The 26,822-nt window shown below is 43.9% G+C and overlaps 1 protein-coding gene and 1 non-coding gene across 15 annotated transcripts in view; one reads left to right on the top strand and one right to left on the bottom strand.

The window, feature by feature from the left end:
- Positions 1-7,850: 7,850 nt before the first annotated feature.
- Srpk2 (SRSF protein kinase 2) overlaps positions 7,851-26,822 on the top strand; it is a 194,983-nt gene continuing 176,011 nt past the window's right edge. For 4 of the 14 annotated variants that reach the window (XM_069996284.1, XM_069996278.1, XM_069996280.1 and 1 more), the window contains exons 1-2: positions 16,125-16,292; positions 16,907-16,961. In XM_069996284.1, coding sequence (XP_069852385.1) covers positions 16,263-16,292; positions 16,907-16,961 — 85 coding nt within the window. In that variant the 5' untranslated portion in view covers positions 16,125-16,262. Of the gene's footprint in view, positions 8,086-16,124; positions 16,293-16,718; positions 16,815-16,906; positions 16,962-26,822 lie in introns of those variants that run through there. The other 10 variants (XM_069996282.1, XM_069996290.1, XM_069996292.1 and 7 more) reach the window with 7 other exon arrangements.
- Positions 13,367-13,435, bottom strand: Trnaa-ugc (transfer RNA alanine (anticodon UGC)). Its single transcript has one exon. It is a non-coding gene; the product is annotated as a tRNA-Ala (tRNA).

Consider the following 26,822-nt stretch of genomic DNA (forward strand, 5'->3'; position numbering starts at 1 on the left):
CCGATAAACCATGATTACAATTCCCTTGACTCGCCTTACTCTGGTAAGGAAAATGGTTGCCTCTTACTATGTATGGTGTCCTTTTATATATGTGCTAGTCTTGAGACTAGAACTCAGGGCCCAGGCACTGTCCCTGAGCTTTTGTGCTCAAGACTAGTGCTCTATCACTTGAGCCATAGCTCCACGTCTAGTTTTTTGGTTATTAATTGAAGAGTCTCATGGACTTTCTTGCCTGGCTGGCTTTGAACTGCAATTCTCAAATCTCAGCTTCCTGAGTATCTAGGATTACAGGCATGAGCCACCAGTCACTACCACTTTTTTCTTTTTCATAATTAGTGTAAATATTGTATACCTGAGGACTCTGACTTTGTTGAGAGGGAGAGAGAGTGAATAGTAACAACTTGCAACAAATGCTGCTTACATTAATCATTTGGCCAACATTTTGTGGATGATTATTAAATCCTGAAAGATGCCCACTCTTACAGTAAAAAGGTAAAAAAAAAAAAAAATCTAATCGTCTATAGGAAGTCTGAGACCCTAACTATAAGCAGTTTTCTGTTTGCATTGTGACATTCATCAGCCAGCAGAGGGAGACATGACTATCCATCCACCTTTTAGCAATTAGACCTTTGCAGTTAGCAATAAGAGAAGTGGTATCAGTCTACACGAACTCAGAACAGATCTTAGAACAGAGTATCGTCTGCATTTCTCAGATGAAGAAAACGAAATCGAGAGCAGTCCAGTATTTGGGGCCAGGGTGAGCATGTGTTCTCTCTGGTGCTTAGTTTTGAGTTCTTTCTTTTCATTTGGGTTTTCAAAGGGGCCAGCATCCCCCATCAGTATTTTGAAAGTATATGGGGTATTACTTATTGTCACAATGCTAAGTAGTAATTATCACAAGTACTGGCATTTGAATATGGGGAAATAAAAAAAAATGTAAGCCATCTTCCAGACAGGAGTCTTCATTCCTGATGAAATGTTTCCTTTACCCTATACAGCTTTCAATTGATAGCAAACTTAAATTAACTGAGCCTAGAAAATCACTTTACATACAAACATAATATTTGTGTGTGTGTGTGTGTGTGTGTGTGTGTGTGTGTGTGTGTGTGTGTGTGTGTGTGTTTGTTTTGATCATGGGGCTTGAACTCTGGGCCTGGGCACTATCCCTCAGCTCTTCAGCTCAAGGCTACCACTCTACCTCTTGAGCCACAGTGCCACTTCCAGTTTTCTGAGTGGTTTATTGGAGATAGGAGTGTCATGGAGTTTCCTGTCCAGGCTGGCTTTGAACCACTATCCTCATCTCAGCCTCCTGAGATTATAGGTGTGAGCCACCGATGCCCAGCATTTTGTGTGTTTTTAATAGACTCAGAATTTCCCCAGAATTCAATGATCATACATATGGAAGGAAGATTGGATGTTATGTTCTGAAGTTTTCTAAGTTTTTAGCATTTCAGAAAACTAACACCTATGTCAACTCCATCCAGATATTGACTGGGTACACAGCATACTTATGCTTCTAGGCTCCATACATGGGGATGCAAATATTGGTCTATTTCAGAATCCTGCATGCTCATGTACATACATTTGAAGTGCTTGCTTGCTTTATTTCTAGTTTATAATGTACTTTGTTTCTGGTTTATAATATACTTATAAAATTGTGGGGAAATGTTATGATCATAAATTTCATTTATATAAAAAGTACCACAAAATATTTGTAATATTATTTGGCAATAATCCCCAATGACTAGGGGCATGACTCAAAATAGTAGAGCATCTGCCTAGCAAGCACAGGGCCCTGAGCTTAAACCTTAGTACCATCAGTAAATAGTAAATAATAATGCCAGCTGTGGTAGTGCACACTTATAATTACAGTACTTGGGAGGATGAAGCAGGATGATCACAAGTTCCAGATCAACCTGGACTACATTGTGAGACTCTCTCTCTCTCCCTCTCCCTCCCTCTCTCCATTTCTCCCCTCTTTCTTTCTCTTTCTCTCTTTCTCTCTCTCTCTCTGATCCCCCTACTCAAAAAAATTAGAATGACAAGTTTTATTTTAAGTGAATTTCATCCAAATTAGTTTTGTTGTATCAGTACTGGGGTTTAAACTCAGGGCCTCATGCTCTTTTCATTTTCACTCAGGGATGGAGCTCAGCTGTGTCTCCTGGTGCTGCTTTATGCTGGTTGGAGATAATACTGTCTCTGATTTGTCTGTCTGGGCTGGCTTTGAACTGAGATCCTCAGAGATCTCAGCCCCTTGAGTAGCTATAATTAAAGACATGAGCCACAGTGGTACATCACTAGCTGTGAGCAAAAGAGTTCAGGGACAGCACCCAAGCTTTGAGGTTAAGTCCTAGGAATGGCACACACACACACACACACACACACACACACACACACACACACAGCACAGCACATGCACAGATGCATGCACACACGCACACAAAGACTTGAGCCACCACTGTTGTATCTAAAATTTTTAAACAGTTATAAACCCATACATATTAGTATCAGCCATATTTTCATGAAAATATGTATCCCAAAACAAAAACAATGAGAATGGCTGGGTTCTGGTGGCTCATACTTATAATCCTAGCTAATCAGGAGGCTCAGAGCTGAGGATCATGATTCCAAGCCAGCCCGGGGAACAGTGTACATCATTTGCCTAGCATGCATAAGCAAGGTTTAGAGTTTGACCTTCACTATGGCAAATAAAATAAAGTCTAAAGGCATGGCTCAAATGATGGAACCCTTGCTTAGCAATGTGCAAGACCCTGAGTTCACACCCCAGTACAATGAATAAATACATAAATGAGCTGGGTGCTGGTGGCTCACACCTGTAATCCTAGCTACTCAGGAGGCTGAGATCTGAGGATCATGGTTCAAAGCTAGCCTAGGCAAGAAATTCCATGAGACTGTTATCTCTAATTAACCACCAGAAAACTGGAAGGGGCGCTGTGGCTCAAGTAGTAGAGTGCTCACTTTGAGCTGAAGAGCTCAGGTACTGTGCCCAGGCCCAGAGTTCAAGCCCCACAACCAACAACAACAAAAAATACATACGTGAAGTTTGCACATGATTTCATTGTGCTAAGCTAGAAAAAGAGGGAAGGAAGGACAATGTAGCTGGAAAACATGCATTCTATCTATTAGTATGTCTACAGTTTGAAAATTTTAAATTCAAATGACAGGTCCTACCTGCTAGTGGTGAGAATGTGAATTCCTCAGCTCTCATACTCTTTCTGAAGAGACTTCAAACAGATACAAACATTTTGGAAGACAGTTTGGTAGTTTCTTCATATACCTACCCATGACCCAGTGATCCTACTCCTATATATTTACCAAAGAGAAACAAAAACACATGTATGGGGGGTGGGGGGGAGGATGGGAAGGAATGGGAAGGGGAAACAAAGGAGGAGGCTACAATGCTTGATAAGAAATGTACTCATTATCTTGCCCATGTAATTGTAACCCCTCTGTACAGTATTTTCACAATAAAAACAAACACATGTATATACAAAGTCTTTTATGCAAATATTCAGAGCAAATGTATTTGCCATAGCCAGACATGACTCAAATGTTCATATACAAATCCATTAATAGATATAAAAAATCATGATACTGTGTATGATGCTATATGAATACAATATTATTTTTGCAACAATAAAAAGAAATAATCTTCTTTCTCTCTTTTTCTCTCTCTTTCTTTTTGCCAGTCCTGGGGCTTGAACTCAGAGCCTAGGCACTGCCCCTGAGCTTCTTTTGCTCAAGACTAGCACTCTACCACTTGAGCCACAGCACCACTTCTAGCTTTCTCTGTTTATGTGGTACTGAGGAATCAAATCCAGGGCTTCATGCATGGTACAGTACTTGTTCATGCATGGTACAGTACTTGTCAGTACTGTACCCATTCCCAGTCCAAGAAATAATCCTTTGATGCATGCAATAATGTCAAATAAGGGGCTGGGAAGGTGGCTCAGAGGTAGAGTGCTTGCCTTGCATGCATGAGGCCCTGGGTTTGATTCCTCAGCACCATATAAGCAGAAAAAGTCGGAAGTGGTGCTGTGGCTCAATGGTAGAGAGCTAGCTTTGAGCTAAAGAGCTGAGGGACAGAACCCAGGTCCAGAGTTTAGGTCCCATGACTGACAAAATAATAATAATCTCAATTACTCTGGACAAAAAAAGCCACATGCATCCTCAAAAAATGCAGTAAGGTATACTCTGGTTGAGGTCTTTTCTAGGAAATACAAATTAACCCATAGTGACAGAAAGTATACCAGTGGTTGCATAAGAATAGCAGTTTGCAGTGTGTTAAGAGGGGCAGGTGACCAAAGTATGACTATGGAGGTGATGGATGCATTATCTTGGTTGTGGTACCAGTATCATGAGTGAATAATCTATCCAGAGTTCTCAAATTGTACACTTGAACATGAGTCATTTATTAAACATTGATTATTATGCCTTTGCTGTTAATTGATTATACATTGATTATCGTATCTATAATTTAAGCATAAGTCAATACCGTTCTTTTAAAAAATCAAATACTACACAGGCTTTATTTAGATCTTGTTTTGAACTATTTGTGAAAAGATTCTTGGGACAATGATTCTTGGGACATATTTGAACACTGACTGTATTGTGTTAGATAATTGTTACTTTTCTTCAGTGTAATGCTGGTATTGTTTTAAAAAGTATCTCATGCATTTGGGATTTTGTAACAATACCATAGACAAAGTAGCTTGTAAACAGAAGTTTGCTTCTCTTAGTTCTGGGTGCTTGGAAATCCAAGGTCAAGGCACTGGCAGATTTGATGTTTGGTGAAGGCTTATTTGCTGGTTCATGGGTGGTGTGTTTTAGTTGTATCTTAGAAAGGGGAAGACAGACCAGGCACAGTGGGCTCACGCCTGTAATTCTAGCTACTCAGAAGGCCGAAATTTGAAGATCTTTGTTTGAAACCAGACAAGTCTTGAAGCCAGTCTTGAAGACTCAAGACTCTTTTTATTAAATGTTTTTTATTGTAAAAATAGTGTACAGAGGGTTACAGTTACATGAGCAAGGTAATGAGTACATTTCCTATCAAGCATTGTTACCTCCTCCTTTGTTTTTCCCCTACCATCTCTTCCTGCCTCACCTCCCCAACACTCCCTTCCCCCTCCAAGTTGTACAGTTTGTTTTCATTATAGTGTTAAAACTCTTATCTCCAGTTAATCACCAAAAAGATGAAGCAAAGCTGTGGCTCAAGAGGTAGAGTGCTAGCTTTGAGCAAAAAAAGCTCATAGACAGCATCCAGGCCCTGAGTTTAAGATCCAGGACTGACACAGAGAAAAAGGAAAAGAAGGGCTGGTAAGGTGGCTCATTGGTAGAGCGCTTGCCTTGCATGCATGAGGCCCTGGGTTTGATTCCTCAGCACCACATAAGCAAAAAAGAAAAAGCCGGAAGTGGCGCTATGGCACAAGTGGTAGAGTGCTAGCCTTGAGCTGAAGAGCTGAGGGACAGCACCCAGGCCCAGAGTTCAGGCCCCACGACCAGACTGCCCCCCCCAAAAAAAAAAAAAAGAAAAGGGAAGGCAGCTTTCAGAAGCCTATTTATAAGGACACGATACAATTCTCATTCAAGGAGCCTTTGCTCTCATAACAGGTTGCCAGCTATTAGTCTTCTTTCTTTCTATTTGTTTTTGGCGGGGAGGGGTCATGGGGCTTGAACTCTGGGCCTGGGTGCTTGTCCCTCAGCTCTTCAGCTCAAGGCTAGCGCTCTACCACTTAAGCCATAGTGCCACTTCCAATTTTCTCAGTGGTTTATTCGATATAAGAGTCTCATGGACTTTCCTGCCCCAGCTGACTCTGAACCATGATCCTCAGATCTCAGCCTCCTGATTAGCTAGGATTACAGGTGTGAGCCACCGGCACCTGGCTTCTTACTCTTATTTCTTAATACTATTACAGTGTGATTAAGTCTCAACATATGAGGTGAGGTAGAGGTACAAACATCCAAACCATGCTAATGTATTATCTCTCAGAGATATAAATTGAACTATTTATAGATAAAATAGTATGATATCTAGCATTTGTAGTGTTGGGGTAAATTCTAGGCTGACTAAATGTTGCTAATAGAGAGTTTAAATGCTGGTTACATGAGAATTTTTTTTTATTAATTTGATTTTTTGTTATTATAGAGTTGATGTACAGAGGGATTACAATTACTTGAGCCAGGAAATGAGTACATTTCCTTGTGTACAGTGTCTTCTGTTCCCAATCCTTTTCTCCTTCCCTCTCATCTCTATCCATGAGTTGTATAGTTCACTTTCATCCATGTCCAATGAGCTTCACTGTTGCAGTTTCTCACACTTTTTCTTTTGGGTTCTATACCCTTCCCTGCTCTTAAGATCTACATTTGAATATACTATACATAAGACTGAATCATCAAAAACTAAAAACTAGAAAAAGAAAAAAATGGAGTAGAGGGCCGGTGATTCATGCCTATAATCCTAGCTATTTGGGAGGCTCAGATCTGAGGATCATGGTTCGAATCCAGCCCAGGAAGAGATTCTTATCTCCAATTAACAAATAAAAATGTACAAAGTGACTTGTAACTTCATGAACTTAGGCCTCCAACCTATAGTGAATGATAACTCCCAAAAAATGGACCTCCAGCCAGGCACTGGTAGCTCACATCTGTAATCCTAGCCATTCAAGAGGCTGACATCTGAGGATTGTGGTTTGATGCTAGCCCAGGAAAGAAAGTCTGTAAGACTCTTATCTCCAGTGAACTAGCAAAAAGCTAGAAGTGGAGCTTTGGCTCAAGTGATGGAGCACTACACTTAAGCAAAAGCCGCTCAGAGACAGAGCCCACTCACTGATTTTAAGCCCCAGTACCACTCCTCCTTCTCGGGATGGATTCAGCAAGCTGCAACATAATAGCCAAACTTAGCCACTGGCGCATTTGAAATAGCTCATGAGGAAAAATGACTTTTACATTTTTAAAAGCTTGTGAAAAACGTAAATAGTAACTACGAAAACCCTAAATATTATAATGGGGTTTTTCACAGAAAAAGTTTGCTAACAATTCTTTAGATATTGTAGATAGTAGATAATTAAATAACACTTTGGTGGGCTTCTTAAGTGTTTCAATATGACATTGAGAAGATATGCTGTCCTTTCTTTGCCAGTGTGTAGGGGTCCTGAGTCTTGAATTCAGAGCTGGGGTACTACCCCTAACTTTTTTTTTTCACTCAAGGCTGCTGCTATACCACTTGAGCCACAGCTCAACTTCCAGCTTTTTGATGGTTAACTGGATAAGAGTCTCATCGGCTTTTCTACCTAGGCTGGCTTCAAACTTTGACCCTTAGATCTCAGCCTCCTGAGTAACTAGGATTACAGGTGTGAGACAGGAGTACCCAGCCTTCAAAGTTTTTTGTTTGTTTTGTGTCAGTCCTGGGGCTTGAACTCAGGGCCTGGGCACTGTTCCTGAGCTTTTGTGCTCAAGGTTAGTACTATATGTACCAGAGCTATAACTGTACTTTCTAATGCTTTGGTAGTTAATTGGAGATAAGAGTCTCATGAACTTTCCTGGCTTCAAACCATGATCCTCACATCTCAGCCTCCTAGGATTATAATAGGTGTGAGACATCAGTGTCTGACTCTTCAAAGTCATTGTAAAATAGGAATGACTTTCTGTAGCAACTGTCAAATGTCCAGGCTTCCTTGACAATCCTTTCTTCAAGTGGAGCTTAATTTGCCTTGTTTGAGCTTGTGCTGTTCCTGTTTCTGATGTATAGAATGTGGCAGAAATGAGGCATTGTGACTTCTGAGGGTAGGTCATAAAAGGCATTGTAGTTTCGTGTTTTCTTGGATCATTGGCTCTGGGGAAGCCAGTCAAGCCAGCAGCCCTATGGAGAGAGAGATCTAAGCTGTGAGGAAGGGAGGTCTCTGCAAGTGGCAGGAAGGACCTGAGGCCTCCTGCTAACAGCCATGCGAATGAGCCAGCTTGGTAATAGATCATCAAGCTTCGATCAAACCTTCAGATGCCTGAAGTTCCCAGTGACATCTTGATTCTCAAGCTAAGCAGATCCTACATTCCTGGATCACAGAATCTGTGAGATATTAAGTGTTTATTCTTTTATTTTATTTGTGATGTTAAAGATTTAATCCAGGACCTTTCCCATACTTAGCTATTGCTACACTACCTTTAGCCCTAAATGTTTATTAAGATGAGAGATTTGTTATATAGCAACAGATATCTAATATACTTCTTAATTATCACATATAGGACTAGCCAGTATTTACTGAATGCTTAGATATTCCTGTAAGTACTTTATGTATACTGATTTAATTCTCAAAACAAACATTACTATTTACTTATCCAAGTTTTTTCTTTCTTTTTCTTTTGGTGTTACTGGAGTTAGAACTCAGGGCCTTGTGCTTGCTAAGCTGACATCCCTGCTTGCTCTTCAGTCCTGCCTTTTCCTGGTTATTTGGAGGAAGCTAGTGAACTTCTCTGTCTAGGCTGGCCTCAAATTGTGATCTTCCTAATTTCAACCTCCTGAATAGCCAGAATTACAGGTTTCAGCCACCAGTGCCTAGCTTCTAAATTAGCCAACATCCTCCCCCTCCCCCTACCCAAGACAAGGTCTCTCTGAGACCTGGCTAATTAGAAATAACTCATTAATTTCTCATTACAAACTTACAGAGTACAAAAATTACTAGTATATTTGATAGGTCAGGCAATGGTGGTACAAAGAGACTAATTGCTCATGCTTATCCAAGTAGCTAACGACAGAATTAGCATTTACAATTTGACAATCTGGCTCATCAATTTCTTTTCTTTTCTTTTTTTTTTTTCTTGGTCCAGTTGTGGGGCCTAAACTCTGGGCCTGGGCACTGTCCCTCAGCTCTTCAGCTCAAGGCTAGCACTCTACCACTTGAGCCACAGCGCCACTTCTGGCTTTTTTCTTTTTTGCTTATGTGGTGCTGAGGAATCAAACCCAGGGCCTCATGCATGCAAGGCAAGCGCTCTACCACTGAGCCACCTTCCCAGCCCTGGCTCATCAATTTCTATACTAGCTTCTATATTACATTAATGTTCTGAACTTCTGGTGTCATTGAGAAATGACGTTGAGAAATGAACCAGAGTCCTGTGGCTTACACCTGTAGTCCTAGTTACTCAGGAGACTAAGATCTGAGGATTGTGGTTTGAGGCCAGACAGGGTAGGAAAGCCTGTGAGACTCTTATATCCAATTAACTACCAAAAGGCTAAAAGTGGAGCCGTGGCTCAAGTGGTAGAACACCAGCCTTGAGCAAAAAATCTAAGGATGGCACCCAAACCTTGAGTTCAAGCCCTAATACCAGCATGAAAAAAAAAAAAACACCTCAAAAACAAAACAAAACAAAAAACATAAATGACAAGGTAAACTTCATAACAGAAATTAGGGAGTAGATATAAAGTCTCTTTAGATCTACTTTCCTAAAAACTTTGAAACTTTCCTAAAATTTTTAAAGTCTTAGTAAACTTAAAAGGAGGCCAAATTCTCATTCCATTAAGGCATGGGGCCTTTTTCCAATTCTCTGGCAGACAATGTGTCTTAAGTATCTAGGATTACAGACATGAGCCATCGTGCTTATAATATTTTTTATTTTCTATAAAATTTGGTAAAAATTGACATTATTGGATGTCTTGACTCCCATTGCAGTAAAATGTATATATCCTGCTCTATTTACTTCTTTTGGATTTTTTTTTGGTACTGGTCCTGGGGTTTGACTTAGGACCTAGGAACTGTCTTTGAGCTTTTTTGCTCTAGACTAGTGACTCTACCACTTACCACTTTGAGCCACAGCTCTACTTCTTTGTTTTGGGGGGAGGGTAGTTAATTGAAGATAAAAGTCTCCTGGGCTTTCTTGTCCAGGCTGGCTTCAATCCTCAATCCTCAGATCTCAGCCGCCTGAGTAGCTAGGATTACAGGTGTGAGCCACTGTTGCTGGGCTTCCTTTTGGATTTTTATGGAGACTAAAATATACCTAGTTCTAAAACTGCCTAAAACTCCTTATTCTTAACCATGTCCACTTAATTAATTTGATAGGTATAGCAATAACTGGTGGTAGGATAAAAATTAGAAATAATAATTTATTACTTTTTTCAGTTTTGGGGTTTGAACTCAGGGCCTTAAAGTTATTATGTAGGTGTTCTACCACTTGAGCCATACTCCCAGATCTTTTCAGGTTGTCTTGTGTTTTTCCCAAGTCAGCTTAGGACCACAATCATCCTACTTATGGATCATAACTTCCACAGAGCTATGATCACAGGTGCATGCCTCCATACTGGGCTTAGTAGTTGAGATGAGGACTCACTAACTTTTTGCTAGGGCTGGCCTCGATCTCTGCCTCTTGAATAGCTGAGATTACAAGTATTAGTCACTAAGTCCCACTGTACCTTTATTTTAATCCTTCATTGTGTGTGTGTGTGTGTGTGTGTGTGTGTGTGTGTGTGTGTGTGTGTGTGTGTGCTTGTGTGTGTTGGTACAATGGCTTGAACTTGGATTCAGTCTTGCTTGGCATTTTTGCTCATGGCTGGAGCTCTACCACTTGAGCCACACCTTTAGCCTGATATTTTTTGCTGGTTAAGATAGTCTCTCACCAAAGGAGGACACTCTTGGGATAGGAACATCACGACACAATGCCTATGTGCATCTGATCATATTAAATAATATTTATCAAAATGAACTCCAGGAAATGAAAACAAGGTTTTTTTCTTTGTAGCTGTTTTTCTTTTCTTTCCTTTTCTTTTTGTCTTGTTTGTTCATTTATCTGTCTTTGGGAAGGTAAGAGAGGCACAAAAATGGAGGGACAAAAGGTGAACAAATGCAGCAGTGATACTCACTAGACACTATGTTGAAAATATAACTTGTGGGTGGGGGATGGGAGGGAATAACTGGGAGAGAGGGAGGGAGGAAAGGGTGTCATTGTCCAAAAAGAAGGTACTTATTAGCTGACTTATGTAACTGTCATCCCTCTGTACATCACCTTTATATAAAATAACAATTAAAAATTAAATAAAGAATCTCTCAGACTTTTGTGCCCTGGCTGGCTTCAAGTCATGATCCTCAGATCTCAGCTAGGATTATAGGCCTGAGTCACCAGCATCCAGCTTGGACTTCCTTTAAAATAATAAATTGTAAAGTAAGTTGAAGAAATGTTTGTTTTCAAGTCAGCAGAATTTAGTTCTATTATTTACTATTTCTCTCTCTTTTCCCCCAACCCCTCTCTCTGATGGTACTGGAGGTTGGACCTCAGAGCTTGGCACTTGCTTGACTGTGCAATACAACTTTGTTTTCCACTTTCATTTTTTTTTGGGGGGGGGGCGGTCCGGTCGTGGGGCCTGAACTCTGGGCCTGGGCGCTGTCCCTCAGCTCTTCAGCTCAAGGCTAGCACTCTACCGCTTGAGCCACAGTGACACTTCCAGCTTTTTTCTTTTTGCTTATGTGGTGCTGAGGAATTGAATCCACGGCCTCATGCATTGCAAGGCAAGCGCTCTACCACTGAGCCACCTCACTTTCATTTCTTTTAAGGATGGACTCTTTATTCCTGCCTGAGTTCATGCCTGAGCCTTGATCTGTACACTCTAGGCATCCTCATCATTATGACTAGAATTACAGGCATGTACTACCTCATCCAGCTTTCTTTCTGTGTAGGCAGTCTTGCAGCCTTTTCTGCTTGGGCTGACCTACCACTGCAGTCCTCCAAATAGCGTCCCTTGAAGCTTGAGAAGGCGCAATCTACTACATCCAGCTATGCGCCGAGACCTCTGGAACTTTCCTGCCTGGGATGGCTTTAAACTAAGATCCTCCTGTTATTGACCTTCCAAGTAGGTACAGTGGTCTGCAAGGCCACTGGTGCCCAAGTTTAATATTACTTTATCAAGTTATTTTTGTGTCTGCACTCGCTGTCTTACATTCTTAGCTGTTCTGCTAATGGCTACTGCTCTATCTTTTGAGCCATGACTCCAGTCCAGCATTTTACTGTTTAATTGGAGATAGAGTCTCCAAGACTTTTGCCCAGGCTGACTTTGAATCTTGATTCTCAAGTCTCGGATATCTGAGTAGCTAGGATTACAAGTGTGATCCACTGGGGCCTGGCTCATTTTTCTAATAATGTGTAGTATGTATAAGTTGTTAATGATTATTTTGGAGTATTTCAGTTAAACGAACTCAAAGAGATGGACAAAGTCTAATAGTAAATATAGTATTCTCCTAAATTATAGAAGTAAATCAGAGTAGCAAGATAACCTGCAGGTCTTAAATGAAAAGTTATCTTCTACCTTCTCATTAGATTACTGCTTTAAAAATTATTTTTATTGTTATTATTCAGGTTATATACAGAAGGGTTACAGTTACATGAGTCAGGTAAGGAGTACATTTCTTTTTGGACAATGTCACCCCTTCCCTCACTCAGATTACTGCTTTTTTGGGGGGGAGGGGGTCCAATCGTGGGGCCTGAACTCTTGGCCTAGGCGCTGTCCCTCAGCTCTTCAGCTCAAGGCTAGCACTCTACCACTTGAGCCACAGTGCCACTTCCGGCTTCTCTTTTCTGCTTATGTGGTGCTGAGGAATCGAACCCAGGGCCTCATGCATGCAAGGCAAGCGCTCTACCACTGAGCCACCTTCCCAGCCCCCACATTTCAAAGTTTTTATTTTCTCTCTTTTGGCGGTAGATTGTGAGTCCTATGAGGACAGGGATATTTCATTTTTTTTTTTTTTTGGGTCCGGTCGTGGTGCCTGAACTCGGCCTGGGCACTGTCCTTCAGCTCTTCAGCTCAAGGCTAGCGCTCTACCACTTGAGCCACAGCGCCACTTCCGGCTTTTTTCTTTTTTTGCTTATGTGGTGCTGAGAAATGGAACCCAGGGCCTCTGGCATTCAAGGCAAGCGCTCTACCACTGAGCCACCTTCCCAGCCCCTCATATTTTTTTTATTGTCATAACTTCTGCATTTAAAACAATGCTTGTTCAAGCCCCACGGCCGACAAAAAAAAATAAATAAAACAATGCTTGTTACATAAAAGATATCTGATAATATTTGTTGAAAAGGCTGGTGCAAAATATCTAGCAAGCAGACAAGCTATGTATCTCTCATTTCAATTTTTTTTTCCAGCTGGGAGCTGGTAGCTAACACCTGTAATACTAACTACACAAAAGGCTGAGATCTGAGGATCATCATCAAAACCAGCAGACAAATCTGAAAGATTCTTTTTTTTTTTTTTTTTTGGGTCCGGTCGTGGGGCCTGAACTCTGGGCCTGGGCGCTGTCCCTCAGCTCTTTTAGCTCAAGGCTAGCGCTCTACCACTTGGGCCACAGCGCCACTTCCGGCTTTTTTCTTTTTGCTTATGTGGTGCTGGGGAATCGAACCCAGGGCCTCATGCATGCAAGGCAAGCGCTCTACCACTGAGCCACCTCCCCAGCCCCCTGAAAGATTCTTATCTCCAATTAACTACCAAAAAGCCAGAATTAAAAGCATAGATCAAGTGATAGAGTGTCAGCAAAATGGCAAGTGCGAGTGTGGGACACTCTGAGTTCAAGACCTATATTGGTACAAAAAGGAAGTTTTTTTTTTTTTTTTGGGTCTGGTCGTGGGGCCTGAACTCTGGGCCTGGGCGCTGTCCCTCAGCTCTTCAGCTCAAGGCTAGCGCTCTATCACTTGAGCCACAGCGCCACTTCACTTCCGGCTTTTTTCTTTTTGCTTATGTGGTGCTGAGGAATTGAACCCAGGGCCTCATGCATGCAAGGCAAGTGCTCTACCACTGAGCCACCTTCCCAGCCCCCAAAAAGGAAGTTTTTTTGTTTTTGTTTTTAGCATGAAGCCTCATTATAATTGCTTAAACTGCTTAGAGCCTCATATTCTTGCTTGGCTTTTTTGCTCAAGACTGGTGCCCTACCATTTGAGATACACCTCCATTTCTGTTTTTGTTTTGTTTCCTGGTAAATTAGAAATAAAGAGTCTCACACACTTCATTGCCTAGGCTGGCTTTTGAATCACAATCCTCAGATCTTAGCCTCCTGGATAGATAGGATTATAGGTATGAACTACTACCACCTGGTGACAAAAAATCTTTTTTGGTTGAGACTTGAACTCTGAACCTGGGCGTTGTCCCTCAGCTCTAGGCTAGCACTCTTATCACTTGAGCCACAGCACCACTTCCAGTTTTCTGGTGGTTAATTGGAGATAAGAGTCTCACAGACTTTCTTGCCTGGGCTGGCTTCAAACGTCAGTCCTCAGATCTCAGCCTCCTGAGATTACAGGTGTGAGCCCTCACTGCCTTGCTCAAAACATTTTATAATTAGATTTTAGTGGCAATTTCCCAACCCTGTAACTACACTAAAAACCATTCAATTATGTGTTTTAAATGGACAATTGTGTAGTGTATGAGTCCTTTTTTTTTTTTTTTTTTGTCAGTCGTGGGGCTTGAACTCTGGGCCTGGGTGCTGTCCCTCAGCTCTTCAGCTCAAGGCAAGCACTCTACCACTTGAGCTACAGCGCCACTTCCGGTTTTCTGGTGGTTTATTGGAGATAGGAGTCTCACGGTCTCTCCTGCCCGGGCTGGCTTTGAACCGCGATCCTCAGATCTCAGCCTCCTGAGTAGCTAGGATTACAGGCGTGAGCCACCAGCGCCCAGCTGTGTATGAGTCTTATCTCAATAAAACTGTGAAAAGATACTTTTAAAAATTGTTTCAAACTCAGAACGTTTCTTTCTCTTTTCTGCCCTTTTTCTACCTCCTCCTCCTCCTTCTCCTCCTCCTCCTCTTCTTCTTAAAAAAATTGGTCTTGAACTCAGGGCCTAGGCACTGTCCCTGAGCTTTTTCTTGCTCAAGGCTAGTGCTCTACTATTTGAGCCACAGCTCTTCCAGCCTTTTGGTGGTTTATTGGGGATAAGAGTCTCATGGACTTCACTGCTCTGCTTTGAACTGTGATCCTCAGATCTCAGCCTCCTGAGTAGCTAGGATTACATGTGTGAGACACCAGTGCCTGACCACAGGTACTTTTTTATGTTTTTTGTTCAAGGTTAGCATTCTACCACTTGAGCTACAGTTCCACTTCTGGCTTTTTGGTGGTTTATTGGAGATAAGAATCTCATAGACTTTCTTGCCCTGGCTGACTTTCAACCTTGATCCTCAGACCTCAGTTTTCTGAGTAGCTAATCTTGTAAGACATTTTCCCCTCTCTTGTAGACGATGGAATTTAGAGCCTCACACATGCGTGGCAAGGGTGTTCTATCATTGATTCACACTCTCAGCCCTTGTTTTGTTTTAATTAAGGTGAAATTCCTATAACACGCAATGAAACATTTTAAATTAAGCAACTCAGCGAGTGGCATTTTATAAGTTCACAATGTTGTGCCACCTGCACTTCTATCTAGTTCCAAAATCTTCACACCAAATAAAAAACCTGGTTCCCATTTATTAGATAGGCTGGTATGTTAGAATTTGGATCCTGGCTGGTTGGAACTGCTCAATCCCTGACTCAGTTTCCTTATTGTAAAATAGGGAAAACAACGAGGACTTGGCATATATGTACACACGTGCGTGTATATATGTACATACACGCACATATATGCACACACATATACACATGTATATATATATACATATGTGCACCTATGTATGTACACACGATATATATATCCCTGTCCTGAAGTTTGAGCTCAGGCACTGTCCCTGAGATATTTTTTTTGTGTTTTGCTCAAGGACAGCGCTCTACCATTTGAACCACCAGCCCTACTTACAGTGTTTTGTTTTGTTTAGTGGTTAGAAATATGAATCTCACACACTTTCCTGCCTGGGCTGGCTTTGAACCTTGGGCTGGCTTCGAACCTCGATCCTCCGATTTCAGCCTCCTGAGTAGCTAAGATTATAGGTGTGAGCCACGGGCGCCCAGCAACTTGGCATAATTGTATTAAATTATCATCACTTGGCATTTACCAAACTGAGCTTCCATTCATTAGCAAAACTTCTACTCAAAACAAAGTGCATCTTTGTCCTCCTTAAACTCTTGCCGTCCTCTGGGGATAGGCAAAGGGGAGAGAGAAAATGACTTCTCCAAGGTCACACAGCCAGCCACTCAAGGACCCAAGTTTCCCGGCTTTTGGTCTGGTGCCCTTTCCACGCCCGCCAGAGAGGAGGCAGCGGCGCTCATGGGGATGCAAGGATGTAGAGGCGCAAAGGGAGAGAAGAGGCCGCGGGAAGAGAGGTGGTGTGAGATCCGCGGAGGCGCCGGCCAAGGAAGGGCGCATGGAGAGGCGTGCGGCGCGACCGGCCGGGGTGCGGAGAGGGGCTGCGGCTGGCAAGCGAGGGCGGCGCGGGCTCCGGGGTCTGGGGGTCGGGGGAGACGAGCGGCCTGGGCCGGGCTCAGGGGCGCAGGAGGCGGAGGCCGCGGCCGCGGACTGTGGCGGGGGAGGCCGTGAGCGCCAGCTGCAGTGGGCGGCGGCCACGTCCTGCACAGATGGGTCTGGCGAGTGGGCGCGGGGCGCCGCAGGGGTGCGGCGCGGGGAGTGGTGGTGGTGGTCGCGGACCCCTCCCCCCAGCCCAGCCGGTGGGTGGGGGCGGGGCCGGCTGGGGGCGGGCCTTACTGGGCCCCCACGGGAGCGACGGCGGCGGCCGCGGCGGCGGCGGCGGCGCAGGCGCGGTTCCTGCCTCCTCCGGGCCGGCGGAGCCAGTGGAGGCTGCAGTCCAGCTCCGCTCCCGCGTCGCCGCCCGCCGCCCGCCGCCCGCCGCCGCCGCCGCCGCCGCCGCCGCGAAGCCCCCCGCCCCGCTTCCGCTTGGCCGGAATGAGCTCCCGGAAAGGTGAGTGGCTCGCAGCGCCCTGCTCCCCGCCGCGCGACCCCTCAGGCCGGCCGGCCGGCTCGACCGTTAATGTGTGTCTTCTCGTTCCTCAGTGCTGGCCATTCAGGCCCGAAAGCGGAGGCCGAAAAGAGAGAAACATCCGAAAAAGTGAGTTCACGCCGCCGTCCTCCCCGAGTCCCCACTCCGCCCTGCCGAGGACAGCCCGCCGCCGCGCAGGGGAAAGTTGCCGGGGTCCCCGGGGCCGGCGGGTGGGCCCCCCCTCCCCCGGGATGCCGGCGCCCGGCCTCAGCGCGCCCCGCGGGCGGCCCCGGGGGAGGGGGGGGAAAGGCGGGGCGGGAGGGGCGCGCGAGCCCGCGGCCGGCGCCCGGGGTTCCGCCGCTCGGACCCCGTCTCTCTCTCTCTCCCCGTCCCGGGGTCGGGCCGGGCGGCCGCTGCGATCCTCGGTGGACTCCCCCCCCCCCCCACGTCCGTCGGGAGCGGGCGAACGAGCGAAGCAAGCCGGCGCTGGGCGTGCACCGGCCCCCCCGCCCCCCGCCTTGCTCGCCGGCCCGGCCGGGCTCGGGGGTCGCCGGGCCGCGCTGGGTGCGAGAGTGCCGCGGCCGGTGCCGGGGCAGCGTGGCCCGGGCGGACGGGCGGACGGGCGGACGGGCAGGCTCATCGCCGCCTCTCCCGCCCGGCCCCGGCCTCGCGGCGCCGGACACCCGAGCCGGTTGTCAAGTGGTTGGCCCCGGGCGTGTTCCTGGCGCGAGTTCAACTTCGAGACCCGTGCGTTTCGGCGCCTGGGTGTTTTTCCTGGGAAACTTTGTGCCGGGGTCCAGCGTGACTTCTGAGGCGCGGCGGCTGCGCCCGGGTCCCGGAGGCCGTGCCCGGCGGGCCCCGGCCCGGCGCCGACGACTGGATCCACCGGCTGGCCGATGTTTGCAGCGTGCCTGCGCCGGCCACCTCCAGCCCTGGCCGCGCCCCCGAGTGGGGCGGTCGCGGCGGGGAAGCCTTTCCCGGAGAGCCGCTCGGACTGCCGCGCGCCGCCCGCTGTGCCCGGCGTCTGCGCCCTCGTTCCCCGGGTCTGAGCTCCCCACGGCCTTTCCCGTCGTTACCCTTCTCTCTCAGGGGGGCTTCGTTTTTCCTTGTGAGCGAGACGTTCGGTGTGTGGCATCTTGGCAACTGTGGGGAACGACAGTGCAGGGTTTGGTCTCTTAATAAAATCGCGAAGCGTTTTGTCTCTTTCCTTTGGTGGGGAAGATCCTGCAGCACTTTTTCCTAGTTTCGTGTTGCCTTTGGTAGCTGCCCAGCCAATTTCCCAGCCATCGGTGTTTTATCTAGGAAAACTGGCACGGTCATTACTAATATAAAGTGGTATTAAACGTCGAGATTTTCTCCATTGATAACTGCACATAACTCGTAAGGACTTTGAGTTTCACTAAAAAAGTGTATATTGGCATAATAATATTGTTGGGGGGGGGGAAAGGGCTGGGAATGTGGCTTAGTGGTAGAGTGCTTGCCTATCATGCACGAAGCCCCGGGTTCGATTCCTCAGTACCACATAGAAAAGCAGGAAGTGGCGTTGTGGCTTAAGTGGTAGAGTGCTAGCCTTGTGCAAAAGAAGCTCAGGGACAGTGCCCAGGCCCTGAGTTCAAGCCCCAGAACCGGGGGTGGGGGGGTGGGGTGGGGGGAGGAGGGGAAGAGAGGGAAATGAACTTAAGTACTTGAAAAAACAAAAGATAAAAATTGGATATTTGGAGTGTGCGTGTGTGTACTGGTCCCAGGGCTTGCCAGGGCACTGTCCCTGAGTTTTTTTTTTTTTTTTTGCTCAGGGCTAGCTCTCTACCACTTGAACCATAGCTCCGCTTCCGTCTTTTTGGTAGTTAATTGGAGATAAGAGTCTCAGGGATGGAAGTGGCGCTGTAGCTCAAGTGGTAGAGCGCTCGCCTTGAGCTGAAGAGCTGAGGGACAGAGTTCAAGCCCCACGACTGAAAAAAAAAAAAAAAAAAAAAAAAAAAAAAAGAGTCTCAGGGACCTTCCAGACCAGACTGGCTTTGAAGTGCATTTGTCAGATTTCAGCCTCCTGAGTGGCTAGAATTATGGGCGTGAACCACTTGCGCTGCCTTGAATTAGCTAAATCTTAGTTTGGAATAGAGTTTTAGCACACATACACTCACACATATTGTAAAAATTAGGACTCTCATTCAGTTTTTTTCCCCATCCTTTTTCTTGTACCTGGGATCAAATCCAGGGCCTCTTGAATGCTGTAAGTACATGTTCTACTGCTGAGCTATATCGCAGCTGTGTAATTTTTGAGGCATGATTTCTATACTATGAATTTTATCTTTTAGAGAGCTGAGTGTGGAAATGTGTTCCTATAGTTCCAGCTACTTGTGGGAGTCAGAAGCCAGCCTTACAATTTAGTGAGACTTGGTCTTAACACTATTTAGGTAGTACTTGGGTTTGAACTCTAGCCCTCACATTTTCTAGGTAATCTTATTGTTGAACCACATCTTCACCCCTGTTTTCTGTTGGTTATTTTTATTAGCTTACATTAATTTCAGCAGAAGGCATTTCACGTACATTTCCACACCTGTTTTCCATGTATTCTATTCAGTCTAACTCTCTTACCAATCTGCTTGTCCCCCTTTCCTGTTCCCCATAGTTTTAATTGGTGCTTGCTTTTGAGATGAGTCTTGCTTCCTGCCTGTGCATGCTCCTAGGCTGATCCACCTGTGTCAGACATCCCATAGTAGCTAGGATGGTAGGTACTTATGACTGCATTCAACTTTCCAGACATTCATAACTTTTTTGCCTGTGCTGTACTCAAACTTCAATCCTAATAGTCTCAGCTTCTATCTCAACTAGCTTGTGTGTGTGTGTGTGTGTGTGTGTGTGTGTGTGTGTGTCTGTGTGCCTTTTTAAATTTAGCACAATATTTTCCAGTTTTATCCATGTTGGAGCATGTTTTGGTACTTTATTCCTTTATATTGTTAGGTTATAGGTAATGGTCCATTATGTTCATTCTATTTTATTTATTCTTTTACCTGATATTGGGCCATGTAGATTGTTTCAGACTTTTGAGTTGTATTGAGTTATGAACATACTTTTTAACCTTTAAAATATTTTTATTGATATGTTTTATTTTGAAAGTTGTAAAAGTGCTACATATATCCTTCATTCAACTCCCCCTGTATATCCTGTATATCCTTCATTCATCTCCCCTTACTCCCATTAATGGTATAGTACAAAACCATAGAAAATCGTCTAGTCAGAAATTGACATTGGTAGAATTTCTATTTTTTTTTTCTGAGAATACTGGGGTTTGGACTGTCGGTCTTTTGATTGGTAGGTAGGTGCTCTACTTACACTATTCGCCAAATCTGGCAAAACACTGAAAGATAGGTATGGCTCTCATATGATATCTGTGGAGAAAAGGGAGGGAGGGACAACCAAGTAAAAAGAAAGTAGAAGAGCACGAAATTACCCATATCAGATATGATAAGCATATCACTATAAACAATAAAGTAACAAAAAAGTGACAAAGATCAACTTACATAAAGCAAAACAAGAATTTTCAGTTGTTCTTGTGTTTGGTCCTATCAAATCACATAATCTGGGTGTGAGGGCTCTGACCCACCCAGTGGTCAACACATTGAGCCAGGAGGCAGGTCTTGGATATAGGCTCAGAATTTCTTTGCTGTCCTGGCCTCAGACAGTAGAAATAATTTCTGGCCAGTGAGGGTGGATCCTGACTACTGTTATGTGCCTCAGTTGTCCTTAATGATGCCTCTTGAGGTGTTACTTGCTTCTTTTGGTAACTCAAATGGCCACCCTGAGCCTCCACCATGTGTCTTCACAGAGAGTCCCAAGCCACTGTCATGTGCCTGCCAGGTGTCTCCAGTAGCCTCCTCTGATGTCCTAGATACTCATGAAGTGTGCCCAAAGTACTGACTCCCTAGCTGCAGGCACGTAAGCACAGGTGCCTAGGCTGTATGTGCTCAAGCTGTCCCTGTTCATGTCTTATTCTGTCAGTATTCTGGCTGCCAGATTAGTTCTCTACAGCTTAAATTACTCTTCAGGTCCCTTTTGGACACAGTCCCCCCTCTACAACAACCTCATATGATCATCTCATAACCAAGATTCTGTGGCAGGATGTTTCAGTTCTTTGTGTCATGATTGTTCCTTGTTACAAAGAGCAACTCAGGCTCCAACAGTAAGCACTCTCTCAAGGTGGCAGCTTCTTTAGCTCTCTTATACTAGGGGGTTGTAGAATGCTTTTCTTCACCAGGACTAGTCTTCTACCTTAGAGTATGCAGTTTATCACAACCCTGTAGTAGGTTTAAAGTTTGTGGCTTAAGGCTTCATGATTCCTAGCTGTCTTCCTCTTTTTCTCTTCAGAATCTAGTTGCTTCTGTGTTACCAGAATCTTTTCATTCACTGAGTCAAACTGGTAGGCACTTCTAATTTGCCATTGGTTCTCTGACTTTTTAAATTTTAATTAAAATTTCTCTTCTTCAACTGATAGATGAAAAGACAAAAATTGTGCATATTAATAGAGTACCATCTGATCATTCAATGCATATATTCTTTGTGTACTATTTAAATCAAGATAAATACACATACACACACACACATGTTTTTTTAGTTCATCATGGGGCTTGAACCTCAGGACCTGGGTACTTTCCCTGAGCTCTTCAGCTCAAGGCAAGTGCCCTACCACTTGAGCCACAGTGCCACTTCCAGTTTTTTGGTTGTTAATTGGAGATGAGTCTCTCAGACTTTCCTGCCCAGGCTGGATTTGAATTGTGATCCTCAGATCTCATCCTCCTGAGTAGCTAGGATTACAGGCATGAGCATGGAGGATAAATATATTTTACCTCTTTAAACATTTGTCTCTTCTTTATGGTGCAAAAGTTTGAAATTCCTTTTTAGCTTTTTGAAAATATACACATTGTTACCTATTCATGCTGCTATGCCAATAGTATCCCAGAACATTTTGCTCCTGTAACTTAGTATACACTGATTAATCTTTCCTATCCAAATTCTCCCCTAACTCACTCTTAGCTTTTGCTAATTAACATTGTACTCTCAACTTTTGAGAAATCAACTTTTGTGAGAGTGGGATCATGCAGTAGGGTCACATAGTAGTACTTGTCTTTCTGTGAGTGACTTATTTCATAAAATGACCTCCAGGTCCATTTCTTTTGTTGTAGATGACAGTATTTTTTTGGGGGGGGGTTGGAGGAGGTTAGTTCTGGGGCTTGAACTGAGGGTCTGAAGCATTGTCTCAGAGCTCTTTTGCTCAAGGTTTCGAGTCACAGCTCCACTTCTAGTTTTCTGGTGGCTAATTGAAGATAAGAGTCTCACAGACTTTCCTGTCTTCTTGAAAAAGCTGGCTTTGGGAGCTGGGAAGTTGGCTCAGTGGTAGAGCGCTTGCCATGCATGCCTGAGGCCCTGGGTTTGATTCCTCAGCACCACATAAGCAAAAAGAAAAAAGCCGGAAGTGGCGCTGTGGCTCAAGTGGTAGAGCGCTATCCTTGAGCTGAAGAGCTGAGGGACAGTGCCCAGGCCCAGAGTTTAGGCCCCACGACCGGACCCCCCCCCCCCAAAAAAAAAAAAAAGAAAAAAGAAAAAGCTGGCTTTGATCTGTATCATATTTTTTTTATTCTTTCACCAGTTGATGGACACATTGTTTCTGTATGCATTTTGGTAAATAGTGCCTCAATAACTTCTGCAGGTGTTGGGATAAAGTGGTTTCATTTTTTTTGGATATATACCTGAGAGTAGGATTATTGGATCATAGAACAGTTCTAGTTTCAGTTCTTTGAGGAACCTGCATGCTATTTTCCATAGTGATTGTTATAATTTACATTCCCATAACAGTGTGCAAGGATTCTGTTTAGTGTGTCCAACATTCATTTAGTCTATCTAGCCCATTCTGGGACTTGAACTCATGACCTCTTGCTCTCAGTCTGACACTCTTGATCAGCTTGCTTACAGCTGGCCACCTACAATTGAGACATGATTCCGGTCCATTATTAGGAAATTAGGTTAGGTTAGCTTTTCTACTCAGGTTAGCTTTGATCTGAGATTCTTACTTAGATCTCAGCCTTCTGTGTAGCTATGATTATAGGTATGAGCCACTTGTGATCAACTTTAGTTTTTTGTTTTTTTTTAATAAAGTCATCGTTACTGAAGTGACATCTCATTGTAGTTTTGATTTGTATTTCCTGATAATAAATGATGTTAAGCATTGTTTCATGCACTTGTTGGACAGCTCTATGTCTTCTTTAGAAAGATCTATTTAGAGGTCTATTGGCTATTTCTTTATTCATCTTCCTGCCCTCTTTCTCTCTCAGCAGTACTGAGGTTTGAACTTGGCCTTACACTTGCTAGGTAAGTACTCCACTATTTGAGCTACACCTCCAACCTTTTTGCTTTGAGTTTGTTTTCAGATAGGGTCTTGTGCTTTTGCTTGGTCTAGTTCCAGACAGTGGTCCTCCTACTTGCCTGGCCCTATTGTCTGTTTTATAATTGAGTTTTTCTGCTAATGGAGTTTTTTTCTTACATTATGAATAGGAAACCATACATAGTTTATGTGTGTTTTCTCTCATTATGATTATTTTCTTCACTTAACAGAAGGGTTTGATGTAGCCTTGGCTAAATAGCAAGACCTTGTCTTGGAAACCAAAACAAGGAAAGAATCAGCTGGCTGTGCATGATGTGACATCTGTAATCCTAGCACTCGGGAGGCTGAGCAGGAGGATAAGAAATTTGAGGCCAGTCTGTTTTTAAAACATAATCAGTTGACTATAGATGTTGATTCTCTTCTATACTCTTTTTTCACTTTTTTCTTTTTTTTGTGCTATTACTGGGTTTGAACTCAGTCTGGGCTCTGTCTCTTAATTCTTTCCTTCACTGGCACTCTACCACCACTTGAGCCAAGCTCTACCTTCTGGCTTTGAGTAGTCAATTAGAGATAAGAATGTCATGGACTTTCCTGCCCCTGGTGGCATTCAACCACAATCCTCAGATCTCAGCATTCTGGTTAGCTAGGATTATATGTGAAAGCTATTGCCATTTGACTCAGATCTCTTCTGTTGGTCTAAGTGTTTTTTTTTTTTTTTTCTTTTGGGTCCAGTCGTGGGGCCTGAACTCTGGGCCTGGGCGCTGTCCCTCAGCTCTTCAGCTCAAGGCTAGTGCTCTACCACTTGAGCCACAGTGCCACTTCTGGCTTTTTTCATTTTGCTTATGTGGTGCTGAGGAATCGAACCCAGGGCCTCAGGCATGCAAGGCAAGCGCTCTACCACTGAGCCATCTTCCCAGCCTCAAAGTGTTTTTTTTTTAAATGCCAATATTGTGTTATTTTCATTACTATAGCTTTTGTATTTTGAAGTCAGATAGTGTGATATCACCTGCTTTATTCTTTTTTCTTAAAGTGACTTTGGCTATTAAGGTGGGTTTTTTTTTTTTTGTCGGTCGTGAGGCTTGGACTCTGGACCTGAGCGCTGTCCCTCAGCTCTTCAACTCAAGGCTATTGCTCTAACATTTGAGCTACAGCGCCACTTCTGGTTTTCTGGTGGTTTATTGAAGATAAGCGTTTCATGGACTTTCCTGCCCAGGCTGGCTTTGAACCGCGATCCTCAGATCTCAGCCTCCTGAGTAGCTAGGATTACAGGCGTGAGCCACCAGCGCCTGGTGCTATTAAGGTTTTGTGTGTGCATGTGTGCACCGTCTTTCATGGGGCTTGAACCTCAGGGTTCAGGTGCTGTCCTGAGTATTTTTTTGCTCAAGGCTAATGCTTTATCATTTGAGTCACAGCTCCAGTTTTGGACTTTTTCAGTAGTTAATTGGAGATAAGTCTCATAGACTTTTCTTCCCTGTGCTGGCTTCGAACCATGATCCTCAGATTTCAGCCTCCTAAGTAGCTAGGATTACGGGTGTGAACCACTGGCACCTGGCTTTTTTGTGTGTGCATGTGTGTGTACATGTCAGTATCAGTGTCAGTAATGGGGCTTGAACTCAGGGCCTGAGTGCTGTTGCTCAAGGCTGGTGCTCTTCCCCTTGAACCACACTTCACTTCTGCTTTTTTGCTAGTTAATTGGAGATGAGAGTTTCATGGACTTTTCTGCTCAGGTAGTCATTGAACTGTAATCCTCAGATCTTACCTCCTATGTAGCTAGGATTTCAGGTGTGAGACTCTAGACTCCCTCAGAGCAGCTACTTTCTATCCTTTTTTGGTTAGTTTTGTTTGCACAGAATATACTTTATTTTTTTTACTATTTTTGCAACTGAGGCTTGAACTCAGGGCCTGAGCACTGTCTCTGAGATTTTTTTTGCTAGTGTTGTGGGCTAGCATTCTACCATTTGAGCCACAGCTCCATCCCTGCTTTTTCTTTTCTTTTCTTTTCTTTCTTTTTTTTTTTTTTTTTTTTTTTTTGGGTCCGGTTGTGGGGCCTGAACTCTGGGCCTGGGCGCTGTACCTCAGCTCTTCAGCTCAAGGCTAGCGCTCTACCACTTGAGCCGCAGCGCCACTTCCGGCTTTTCTTTTTGCTTATGTGGTGCTGAGTAATTGAACCCACAGCCTCATGCATGCAAGGCAAGCACTCTACTACTGAGCCACCTTCCCAGCCCCTCCATCCCTGCTTTTTCTGTGGTTAAGATAAGAGTCCTATGGACTTTTTTTCCCAGGCTGGCTTCTTAACTGCAATCTTTATCCTTCTGAGTAGCTAGGACTATAGGAAAGGAGCCACCAAAGCCTGGCTGTTAGTTCTTTCTTCTGTGTATCTGGGAGACTTGTCCTTGTGGTATGTAGTACCATTAATCCATTCTTTGTTATTGCTCTGTAGCCTTCCATTGACTAAAAATATTCCACAATTTACTTAAGCTGTGTTAATGAGCATATTACACACTTTCTTTTAAAACATTGGATTATAAGTATTTTTCTTACTGATTTGTAGAAATGTGCAGATTCTTGGATGAGGTTGTTGTCGTATGTGTGTACTGTGTATCTAAATATATTATGAATATCATTTTGATATTAGTAGGACATTCTGAACTTGTTCTTGAGTCAGTAATAAAGTATAATAAAATAGGCAGAGCTAGGGCCTCCTAGGTAGAAGAAGCATTGAGTTGGTTATTAGAGGTATACAAAGGCATGTTTGTAAGGCCTGCAATGTTAAGTAGTCAGTGAGGCTGGCATGCTAGGTGTGGTAAGTGTGAGTGGGTTTCTGATGAGGTCACACAAAGGACTCGGGAGTACTAAGTATGACAGATTGACATTTAAAAGATTCTAGTAGATATTTTTTTTCATTTTATTTTATTTATTTTTTTTGTGATCATACTGTACAGAGGGGTTACAATTACATGGGCAGGATAATGTGTACATTTCTTATCAAGCATTGCAGCCTCCTCCTTTGTTTCTAGTAGATATTTTATGGAGTGGGATTTAGAGACAGGAGCTCCACTTGAAGCCATTGCATAAAGCCTGGGGAGACTGTTGGGTAGATTTCACTGGACTTAGTGCCTAGTGTAATGTGGGCGGAGAATAGCAGATGTCTGGGATGAATCCTGAGTTTCTGAATTAGCTGAATTTGTGGATGATATAGCCATTACTCACTATAGCAGTTGCATAGCATGTTTGGAAAAAGTTATTGATGTCTTTGGTTGGGTCCTTTATAGGTATTTACTGGGTTGTTTTGACTTTCAGTTAGTGATACTTGATCAGTGTTTGCAGCTGGAACACTAGGAAGAATAATGCTTAAGAGGTGTGTAATAGGAGTTGGCAGGCAGTTGATAGTGGCAGTTCTGTGAAGGTGTCAAGAGACGGCCACAAGGTTAGTAAGGGAAGAGCCAGAGAGGTGGGAGAACCTGGAGAAAATAGTTTCACAGAATCATGCCTTGTTACTCTTTGTAGTTTTCAGATTTTTTTTTTTTTTTGGCTATTGTGTTCTAAAAGCACGTTGGCTGAACCATTTCTAACAGTTTAGAATAATACAGGTTTTGTAGATTCAGGCGATAGGACAT

Source organism: Dipodomys merriami, unplaced genomic scaffold, assembly GCF_024711535.1.
Source record: "Dipodomys merriami isolate MVZ:Mamm:240054 unplaced genomic scaffold, mDipMer1.0.p SCAF_5, whole genome shotgun sequence".
Taxonomy (NCBI): domain Eukaryota; kingdom Metazoa; phylum Chordata; class Mammalia; order Rodentia; family Heteromyidae; genus Dipodomys; species Dipodomys merriami.